At 36.2% G+C, this 11775-nt stretch overlaps 1 protein-coding gene and 1 pseudogene across 1 annotated transcript; both read left to right on the top strand.

The window, feature by feature from the left end:
* On the top strand, positions 426–1883 carry LOC18769937 (annotated as a pseudogene).
* Positions 10173–11555, top strand: LOC18769083 (transcription factor ORG2). The gene is made up of 3 exons (XM_007202842.2): positions 10173–10520; positions 10806–11162; positions 11262–11555. The coding sequence occupies exons 1-3, from the start codon at positions 10215–10217 to the stop codon at positions 11325–11327; spliced, it is 729 nt and encodes a 242-aa protein (XP_007202904.1). The 5' UTR covers positions 10173–10214; the 3' UTR covers positions 11328–11555.

Below are 11775 nucleotides of genomic sequence, written 5' to 3'. Positions count from 1 at the left end.
TCTGTTTATGATATCTCTGAAATACTCTTCTTCTTCTTTTCTGTTATCAATAGCAAGCTCACAAAATGTAGAATTAAAATCTTTGTCATTACTTTGAAAGCAAAATTTCAAATAAATAAATAAATAAAATTCAAATGGAAGCCAAAAGTATAGGAACCTAATTTAATTATTAATTATTATTATTTTTAAAGGTTAAGCCACCTGGATCTCTTTCCCAACAGAAAGGCACATGCCCACACACGCTGTGGAAGTTGAGAAGTCATTTTCTCAACCATTTTATTATAATCCAGTATTTTATGTAGTTAAGTGCACTAATCTTCTAAATTTTAATTTATAAATGCTGAGATGAATCATGAAAACGATGGCTGGTTATAACTTATACTTGTATATAACCGACATGGTCACCTCCCTTTCTAAGCAAATTAGACCAGAACCAGCCCCAAACTGATCATCACATCATGCTAGCTTTATCTCCTCCTGTGTTTTCAACCGTTGGATGGCCTTCAGAGGATCCCATAGGTTATGACCAAAACTACTTCTACAGAGACAGTTCCACTGATCAAACTGCAGAGTCGTTCCTTCATATCCTTCCATCTCAGCTGCCACAATTTGAGCTCGATCTTTCCACAACTATCAGCGGGGACAATTCCAGCGGTTCCACAATGGCTAAGAAGCTTAATCATAACGCTAGTGAGCGTGATCGTCGCAAGAAGATTAACAGCTTGTATTCTTCAATGCGTTCACTGCTTCCTGCAGATCAAGCGGTACGTACACAATGATTTCATTCGTTAATATTGAACTGCGTTAGTTTGGTAATTTATCGTTGGAAATTTTGTATGTTAAATGTTGTCAGACTATGAATTTGGACTATACATTTAAACAAAAATTCACCTTATCTACATATCTACAGTCCGAATTAACAGTCGACACAAGTGAAGAAATTTCCCAGTTGTTATTAGTAGATTTCAATACTAAAGACAAGAAACTACAGAATACTACTTCTACATACTCACAGTTATGAAAATTCCATGTGATTGTTACAGAAAAAATTAAGCATTCCGGATACAATTTCGCGAGTGCTGAAATACATACCGGAGCTCCAAAAGCAAGTGGAGGGACTAATTCGAAAGAGGGAGGAGCTTTTATCAAGAGCTTCTAATCAAGAAGATGTTATGCGGGAGGAGAAGGACATGAAAAGCACAGCTCGAAGCTCATCATTACCTGCTGTTTCAACCTATCGGCTTAGTGATAGAGAATTAGCAATTCAAATATCTACCTTGAAGACTCACAACAATCTATTATCTGAGATATTGCTAAATTTGGAGGAGGAGGGGCTTCAAGTACTAAATGCTTCTTTCTTGGAGTCATCTGGAGAGAGGGTCTTCTATAATTTACATCTTCAGGTAAGTTAATTTTGTACAACATATTTATATATCCCTACTTATATATCTTTTCTTCATAGACGAATATCCCTACTTATATATCTTTTCTTCATATTATATACAGGTGGAACGAAGTTACAGATTAGAATGCGAGAATTTAAGCGAGAAGCTCATGTCCTTCTATGCCTGAGAAAAGGCAGGAGTTATTCCCATAGGAATTCTTTGGTTCTGACGTGCAGTGTGTAGCAGGTACTTATGGAGAAGATTAGTCTAAACCATGGGAGTTAGACAATGCCATGTAAATACTAGCTGAAAATTGGAAGCCATGATCAAAGGGCATGGCAACAAAACTACAAAGAAAGTAGTCATTGGCGACCAATTTTTTCCGAGGGACTCCAAATATCCTCGGAACAAACACTATTTCGATAATAAAGTACCAACCGTCGGAAATAGGTCAATGAAGTGTTCACTATTTCCGACACCAAAATTGCCCTCAGAAAAGAGTTCTTTTGCCGTTGGAAATAACTGATTTTTGGCGGCAAAAATTGACAATCTGTCCTAACATCAACAGCTGACAACACAATAGAGGGGGAAGTTATTAAGTTCATAAAAACCCTAGGGGTGGGCATAAAAACCCTTGACTCAAACGTGCTTCGACTTCGGGATTGAAACCTTCAAAAAACTATTGGACCTTTCGCCACATGTGATAAAACCATGACGAGGAAGGATACCTAAAAAACATATCTTTATAGCTCTTCCAACTTTCTTAATTAAAACGGATCTCCATCCTATTGAGCAAAACCCATAATCTCTTTCCCCAAAGCGTTCGTGTTTTGAGCGAGGAAGCACTTTAATATGAACTTCTCGACCAAATCTTCCCAACTAGTGGCAGATCGGCAGTGAAAGAGTTGAGCAATACCTTGGCTTTATCCTTCAATGAGAAAGGGAAAAGTCAAAGTCTAACTTGCTCTTCACTTAATCCCATCGGAATGGAAAGTAACACACATATGTTGAGGAATTCTTTCAAGTAGCTAAATCTAATAATGATTGACCCAAAAACTAATTTTTTATCTGTAACGATCCGGTCCTAAATAAATTAGTGAATATTAATTTATTGAGAGAAAATACCATTTTACCCTTAAAATATTTTATTAGGATTAAAGTTGACTTTTTGACCGGGAAGAAATTTGGGAATTTCGACTGTACCTTGCGTAGAGCACGGCTAGATGAGTTCGTAGACACGTGGTGGGCTCGAATCGGAGTTGTAACGAGAGAGATACGATCAAAATATCCTCAGTGGCATAACCGTAATTTTGGCAAAAATGGTTTGATAAAATCAGATTTCTCTCTCTCTCTCTCTCTCTCTCTCTCTCTCTCTCTCTCTCTCTCTCTCTCTCCCCGACGGTCTCTCACTCTCTCTTTGAAACTCCAGCCACCGGCCACGGCTGCGGATAGGACCGATGCCAAAAGGATCGGCTCGACCTCAGCGTCACGACCCGGCCCTTCCCCGACATCGGCCGCCGCTCCAGTCGTCGAAAAAAGATGATTTTTGGTCGATTTTAGCTCGAACTTCACCGGCTCCGATCTTCCTTCTTCAGCCGCCATTGTTGGCGATCAAGGTATGATTTCTCACCTACTTTTCATGCTTTAGCTGCTTGTTGGGTAGGATTCGATCAATTCCTAGCGTAGGTAATTCGATTTACGAATTGAAATTCGGCCAAGTTTGGGATCGTGATTCCAGCCACTTCCGATCAGTTTTTGAGGTAGGTCCAAGAACAAAAGTGGTTCCAAATAGGGTGTTATACCTAGGGTAGGAGTTTGGAGCCGTGGTTTTGAGATTTTTCGGAGATGCGTAATCGCTCTGGGCACCCACACGCTGCCAAAGCGTGCGGCGGGGCGTGGGCACTGTAGAAAAAGGGCACTATGTCCCGATGTAATCTCCTAATTCTCACGAGTGTGTAGGTGTGCTCGGATTTCAATTTGGATACCGTTTGAGTCTCGAACGGATATCGCCTATTGCGCGTTATCCGGGTTTGATAGGTTGGGACCGTTGGATGGTCTTGAATTTATTAATCTAGGCATTTCTAGGATCGTGTAGGAATTCACGGATCGTGAATCAGAGTCCTGGATGTTCCGATTTACTAATTTAAAGTTTATGTTTATATTAACCGTCAGATCGTGCTATCGTGAGCGATCTAACCGTCCAATCTGGACCAAACTTGCAAGACGAGTGTCCTAAACCTTGTAGAACTCATAGGAACTTTCGGATTAGAATTTGGAGGTCGTGGGCCCCGTGGGCCTTTGACCAAGTTTGAGTAGTTTGACCCTTGGTTGACTGTGAGTCTTCCGAGGTAGTTTTACCTTCCTAGGAGGATTATAATGACCCTAGTGAAAGGTCTCGAGCGTTGTTGAGCTGTGTTGACTAGGTTGAGATTTTTAGAGTGTTTATTATTATTGAAGGAAACTTTTAGATATTATTTTAATAATGGAAATTATGAAATTTATGTTTGTGTGAATGATCGTTGGTCTAGAAATAATATTATTTTTCTGATTAAATTACGTTGCAGTCTATTATAGACTGGTATCATTAAAGTGGGAATACCTCTAGTATTAGTTTAAATAAGTGAGAGTATGTCAGTTTGAAGTGCTATACGCACTACCCTAAGTACCACCCTGTGATTGTTAGGTCCCACGTGGCGTAGGTTATTCGGTGTGCGGACAAGCCCCATACTTGGCTTTGGAATTTCTGGCTTATGTGGAGATATTATGATATTATGTTGAGGTAGCACGTGGCGTAGGTTATCCGGCGTGTTGACAGACCTCATACGTGGCGTTGGAATTTTCGGCGTATTGGGAGATTATATGATTGTCAGGTCACCCGTGGCATAGGATTTTCCGGTGAGATGACAGATCCCATATGTGGCATTGGAATTTCCAGCATATGGGGAGATTATGTGATTGTTAGGTTTCGCGTGGCATAGGATTTTTAGGCATTGAGACAGACCTCATACGTGGCGTTGGAATTTCCAGCGTATGGAGGAGATGATATGATTGTTAGGTCCCACATAGCGTAGGTTATCCGGAGTGAGGACAGACCTCATACGTGGCATTAGAATTTCCGGCGTAAGGGGAGATGCTAGATTGTTAGGTCACACGTGGCGTAAGTTATCCAGCGTGATGACAGACCCTATACGTGGCGTCGGAATTTCCGGCGTATGGGGAGATTATGTGAATAACAGAGAGATGAACAAAGGTATTGTATGTGTTTGGAATCGAATTTTAGTAGGAAGAACTACGTGTAGCTTGATCCCTTAGTAAGGGTACGTAGGCAGCCTAGAGTAGTGCCTAGGTGCAGCCGCGGGCTAAACTTTACTCATGTTGTGTAATGGAGATTGGTTCGGACCTTATTGTCGGTCCTGAAATTTAGGTGAAAATGAGATGCAGTATTGTTAGGAGGTTTAAATTTCGTACGTTTAATATTTGAGAATTTAGATGATGGAAATTTTTTTTTCTTAACCTCTAGTCAAGAACATAACAGGACGTCTTCCCATTGTTTCATAGAGACAATAGGGAGACGATAGGGATTAGATCAAAATAAATGGCGTTCATAAATGTGTTTGAGTTTATATTTGCATTGTTTAGAGTTTGTTGGTGGTTTTGTTTCGAATTATTTGAAGGTCAGAGGCCGATTATGTGATTTGCATGAAATTATCTTGTGCATACTGCCAGTTGTGGATATCAAATGTGTTTTACGCAGGTTGAAATTTGGGGAATGATCAAATTACAAGGGAGACTCTTCCGAAATTTGGGCAAAAAGTCATGTTCTTTAGTAAGTAGGCTCAGCATCGGGGTGATGTAGGGAATTCCACAAAATTCATCTCAGATTTTGAAAAATTCGGGCGGGTCCTGTCATTATCCCTTTTTACTGTCATAATTAAATTTACTTTAAATTAGACAAACAATTTCTATCATTTTTACTATAAGAGTGATTAATCATGACTCATGATGATTACCTGTAATCACAATACCGCCCTTATTATGGAGTCCCACTCTTGAAAAATGAAGCAGCAGTATGATTGTTGATTTTTTGTAGGCTCCACTCTTGTTTTGATTCCTATAATTAGGGGTGGACACATTAATTCGGCCGACTGACTAAACTGGCCCAAGCAAACTGTAATAGCTAGTTTGGTTTCATTTTGATCTAAAGAGAATTCAAACGGTTTAAAAAGGAAATTGGACCGTGATGGTTTGGTTTGACTTGGTTTTGAGTTTTGACAAACCGACCTAAACTGAACCCGACGATCTACTTGTTTATTTATATTTATTTTATTTTATATTACATGTGTATTCCTTTCATTCGATAATAACTATATAAGGATGTTGATAGGTTTGATGAAACTTAAGTTATTGATATTTGAATTTTAATTATATAAGTGTGTTAAATTTTAGGATGGTTTGATACGCTAGAAATGAGAATGAAAAAAATAAAATAATTGGGCTTACAAACGGAAAATAAAAAAGAATTGGGCTTAGACCCAAATTGAACCAAAACGTCTTAAATTGGGCTGGTTCGGTTTCCATCCTTACTTTTTCAATACCGAATTGAACTAAACCGTTTTATTGTAATTGGTTTGGTCTCGAATTTTGAAGTGAAACCGATTCAATTCGGACCACGCCTACCCTTGGCCCTCTATTGAGGGATCCCTCAAATAATTTTATTTAAGAGACACCCTTTAGGGTACCCTACGAAAAAAAAAAATTCACCATTCAAACCATCTATTTTTTAGGTCTTCATTTACAGATCATCTGTACAAAAAATTAGACAAATCAGAAACCGTTTAGACATCTAATTGTGTCATACAAAACCAATGAACACAGTGCTTTAAGAAAGTATTTAAATTTTAATAATTTAATTGGGTGCTCAAGTGATATCGGATTCAAGTGATTTTTTATAGAGATGATCTTTGAATGAATATCTACAAAATAGATAGTGTGGATTTGTGAAATACAATCCGGAGTGAGCCTTACAAGGGTATCACTCAATGGAAGATCTCTGTATGTATATATACATAACAGGATATATAATTGATACACCCATACTAATACCTAACTTAATCGGGTTGCTAAATCTTAACACAAATTCTCTACACACCGAAAAACCCTAAGAATTCATATAAAACTAATATGCAAATATTTACAAAAACCCCTTGAGTGTATCACTGAAATTGTGTTATATAAAAATTATATTTTATTTATAAAATTCATTTTTTTATTTTAAATTAATAAAATAAATGAATTATTAAAAAATGCAAACGAGACAGAACATTGTTTTTAGTTCTATCCATGGATTGAAGTCAAAATAATCTAGTTACAACCGTAACATTTTTGTTTTAGGAAAACATAAAGTTATGCTTATGAAAAACTACATTTTTGACATTCTAAAATAATAAATATTATTAACGAAAACGTTTAAATCCCTAATTCTTAAATGAGTTTTTATTCATCAATTTAATGGTTTTCTAAAAAAATATTGCATTTAATTAACTCCTTCAATCTCGACGATTGAATAAAAATAGGTTATTATGATTTCAAATAAGCCGCTATGGTGAAATCGATAGACACACTGCTCTTAGGAAGCAATGCTAGAGCATCTCGGTTCAAGTCCAAGTGGCGGCATGGCATCTTCTAAAAGAGTAAGTCCTATATTGAATTCAATTCCCGATTTCAATTCCTATAATGGCAGGAACCCCTTTTAATAATTTTTATGATATTTTCAACTTTAGAGCATATATTAACTCATATATCATTTTCTATCATTTCAATGTAATTACCATTCATTTGATTACTTTATTAGTCTATGATTTAATGAAATCATAGGACTATATGATTCGTCAGAAAAGAATATGATAGTTAATATATATATATATATATATATATATATGAGCTTAGTTAACGTGGAAAGATAATCAATGAGCTTATATTAAAATTAATTAATGCACATTTAATGGTGGATCCAGGAATTTCTATAGGGGTAGGCTAAATAATTTTATTTTCAGAAGAGATATATTATAAGCTTTTTGTCTCTTGAAACAAAAATGTAAATAAAATTTTATAAATCAAACAAAGTCACATGACAAGCAAATATAATACAAAAGAAGTACAAACTATAACTAAATATCAAATCAAACACATTGTCCAACTTCAAAAAAATATGTTCAATTGCAAAAACATTTAAAGAGCTTGCCCTTCGAATCTCATCACGTTGATTGATTGGGTGTTCACAAATTGGAATGCGTTTCCCAGGATCCTATTCTGAATAAGCAATATCAAACTCTTTGGGTTCATGTAATAACCCAAACCTTAATTAATATTTAACTATTAAACTATTAAGAGGAAAGGACACTTTTGCCCTTGGAATATTCTAGTAAAGGAAAAGTTGACTTTTTGACCGAGAAAGAATTTGACTATTCCACTTGCATCGTTGCGTAGAGCGCGACGAAACAAGTCCTTAGACACGGAGTGGACTCGAATCGGCCAGGTGTCGATCACAAATAGGGTTCGACTCGGATTCCAAAAGGGAATTTGGGTCGGGTCCTGTCAGTTCAACTACTTGAGATCCGAGTTCAAGAAGTTCCTCAGGAATTGAAGTATTAACATTAGATTTGTTATCGTTATCACTTTTTTTAAAGAATGAATAAATAGTTTTTCCTCTCTTTTGTCGGTCTATTATCATCATGTGACATGATATCCTAACAAGAAATACTAGACACCAAAAATCGTATATGCTAATTAATAATTCAAGTTGAAAAATAAAACATATATCAATAATCTCCAAAAAATTTCACCAAACCCTAAATCATGAAAACTTAACAACAATTAAAATTGAATATTGAATATATATAAAAAATGAGAAAAAATTACCAAGATTGAAGAACCCAGTAAAAATAGGTTGGTACAATTTTTTAGAGGAGGAGAGCTATTTCCTCTTGGCTCTCAAGGTCCAAATATGGTGTTTTGAGTGGCTAGAATAAATCTTTTGATGTTTGCCCTCTGTGGGTGTAGTCTAATATCAGTACTATTAAAATAGCTCAAGTTGGTAGAGCCTAAGTGTGAGGTCTGCTTCTAATCAAATTTATATAGGTTTGGATTGATATTTATTATTTCCTATATGCTTCTGGGGTGGGCTTATTTTAAATAGAAAACTAACTATTATTTACTTTACTTAGATTGGACTATTATTAATTTATTATATTTATTTAGTACAGTAGACTAATATTTATTGGAGTATGAATAAACTTATAAAATTTAAATCATATTTAATATTTAGAAATCTTCCCCTAGGCTGGATCCCAACTCAGCCTAGGCATAAATCCGCCCTTGTGCACACTTGAAAACCATCTGCACAGGAAAAACACAGTGCAAGGGAAAATGTCAACTAAACAAACGTCATTTGTTGCTTGTGAAATATATAGATACAAATGTTTGTTTCTGCATATAAGGAGGATGCGCGTGCGGTCTCCATGGGACACAGCAGCTTATACACGTGGAATAAGTAGCAAACTCCGTCGTGGCCTCGTGTATGTTAACGCTTGACACGCGCTGTCTGCACTTCCGACTATTTGTGAATCTTGCAAGAAATCTCACCAACTCTTTTCCTTTGCAGTTTTAACTTCAGCCAAACCCGAGACAATTTTTTGCTTTTTGTTTTTGTTTTTCTTTTATACAGACAAGATTTTATTTTAATTTAATCTAAACTATGGATAAAAGGATTTGAACTCGGATACAGAGTGAAGATCATATTTATTATAACTAACTTGAGTAAGCTTATATCTACGAGAGCGAGACTTTTTTTTTTTTCTCCTGAAAAAGAACCCACGAAGCATTTAATTACCCTTTGTATTTCCAACTGCCCAAAGAGGAGCTTGCAGGAACATGAAATGCATTTGAAAAAAAAAACTCTCATCTTTTATATCAACGACATTTCTCAACTCCAAGTATTCGAAAACAAAGTTGGGAATTTTAACAATATATAACATGTTTATACAACCCAACTCTAGAGACCTCAAAGATAAAACGACACTAGATCATATTATGTTGCAATTGATGTGTTCTTATTACATAAATTATAGAGTAAATTATTAATTTAAAAAACTGTCACACTATAATGATCGAATTAATGTGGCAAAAAAGTACAATCCCTCTAGTGTTACTCAAAGAACGAAACTGCAATATCATCGCCTCTATGCATAAACATCTAGAGTGAGAGATAACTAATTATCATGACTTATTTGGGTCTCTATCTCTATGTTTTCCAATTGGATTTTCAGCTGTTTTACTTAAACTCGAACTATAACGTTAATTGAACTTAACTCGCATAACTAAAAAATAAGCCAAGTTACCATCCGAACTCATTAAAACATCCAATTTTGCCCTTATTATCAAATTTTTCGAATTTCAACTATTTTTTCATCTAAAAAATCAGGTGTCCGGTAACGTGACTTATTACTTGAGTTTATTATTATTATTACTACTATTAAAGACTGAACTCTAAACCTTAATACTACTAATACATAAGGTTAAGCTACGTAGATCGCTCCCCCAACAAAGGGCACATGCCCACACGCAGTGGAAGTGGACAAGTCATTTTCACAACCATCTTATTGTAAAGCATATTTTCATTTTTTAAAGGAAAAAAAAAACAATATTTTAATTAACAAATGCTGAGATGAATCATGAAAACGACAGCTATTTGTATATATAGATGACATGATCATCTCACTTTCTAAGAAAATTTGGCCAAAACGCAGCCCCAAATTAACTGATCATCACATCATGCTAGCTTTATCTCCTCCTTTGTTTTCAACGATTGCATGGCCTTCAGAGGATCTCTTAAGTCATGACCAGAACTACTTCTACAGAGACAGTTCCATTGATCAAAGTGCAGAGTCCTTCCTTCATATCCTTCCATCTCATCAGCCGCAAGTTGACCTCGATCGTTCCACTACTATCAGCGGCGATTACTCCGGCGTTTCCACAATGGCGAAGAAGCTTAACCATAATGCTAGCGAGCGTGACCGTCGCAAGAAGATGAACAGCTTGTATTCCTCATTGCGTTCACTGCTTCCTGTCGATCAAGGGGTACGTACAAAATGATAATTTTATTAACATCGAGCTGCATCAGTTTCCTCATTTCTCTTGTCAGATATTTGGCATGTAATATATCAGCAGGGCAGACTATGAATTTGGATTGTGGATTCAAACAAAAACTCACCTTATCTACATGTACAGCCGGAATTAACAGTCTGACCACATATGTAACTATATGATGAGGAAAACTTTTGGAGTATTAGAAACTTTCAATTTTAAACACAAGAAAGTTATGAACACCGCATAACTTTCTTTAATTCCATGTGATTGTTACAGAAAAAATTAAGCATTCCGAATACAATTTCGCACGTGCTGAAATACATACCAGAGCTTCAAAAGCTAGTGGAGGGATTAATTCGAAAGAGGGGGGAGCTCTTATCAAGAGCTTGTAAGCAAGAAGCTGCAATGCATGAGGAGAAGCGAATAAAAAGCACAGCTCGGAGCTCATCATCTGCCGTTTCAACCTATCGGCTTAGTGATAGAGCAGTAGCAATTCAAATATCTACCTTGAAGACCCACAACAATCTATTGTCTGAGATATTGCTAAATTTGGAGGAGGAGGGGCTTCAAGTTCTAAATGCTTCTTCCTTCCAGTCATCTGGAGGGAGGGTCTTCTATAATATACATCTTCAGGTATGTTAATTTTGTACAACATATATTTAGCTTGCTTCGATCTAACTAATTTGTTTACAAAGTGCCACAACTAACCAATATCTTATATATTATATACAGGTGGAAAGAGCTGACAGATTAGAATGCAAGAATTTAAGCGAGAAGCTCATGTCCTTCTATGCGTGAGAAAAGGCAAGAGAGTTATTTCCATAGGAATTTTGCATGTAAAGTACTCGTTGAAAGTACCCAACTTCATTGGTGAACAGGCCAAAAATGGGTAAACAATTTGTTATGTCGATAGGAACTCCCCGGTATCGTCTCCACACCTATGAGAACATATGTATAAGTGTATGATTTATAAGTTATGTGTCATACATTTTAATCTAACGAAGTTCACTTGATAATTATCCTGGATCAAATTAAAGAAAAATTGAATCTCTTATTAGTAATCCATATAAGAGAGCATAACCTGCACCTCGCATATCAGTAATCTGTCTTAAATATACAACTGCTGACAACGTTACACCATAAAGGGAAAAGTAACAAGTTCATGACAAAAGCTGGCCTACTTTGTTTACTAATTGGCCTTTCCTAGAAGCATCACGAGATGTTGAGCAAACCAGCAGAAGGACTG

Source organism: Prunus persica, chromosome G7, assembly GCF_000346465.2.
Source record: "Prunus persica cultivar Lovell chromosome G7, Prunus_persica_NCBIv2, whole genome shotgun sequence".
NCBI classification, from domain to species: Eukaryota; Viridiplantae; Streptophyta; class Magnoliopsida; order Rosales; family Rosaceae; genus Prunus; species Prunus persica.
The sequence above is the reverse complement of the archived record's forward strand: the minus strand, read 5'-3'. Positions and strand labels throughout refer to the sequence as shown.

Excerpts from the sequence above, each read along its gene's own strand:
- LOC18769083 (XM_007202842.2), top strand. The coding sequence starts at position 10,215 with ATGCTAGCTTTATCTCCTCCTTTGTTTTCAACGATTGCATGGCCTTCA. Across the intron at positions 10,521-10,805 it reads TGCTTCCTGTCGATCAAGGG|AAAAAATTAAGCATTCCGAA; the intron begins GTACGTACAAAA and ends TGATTGTTACAG. Across the intron at positions 11,163-11,261 it reads TCTATAATATACATCTTCAG|GTGGAAAGAGCTGACAGATT; the intron begins GTATGTTAATTT and ends TATTATATACAG.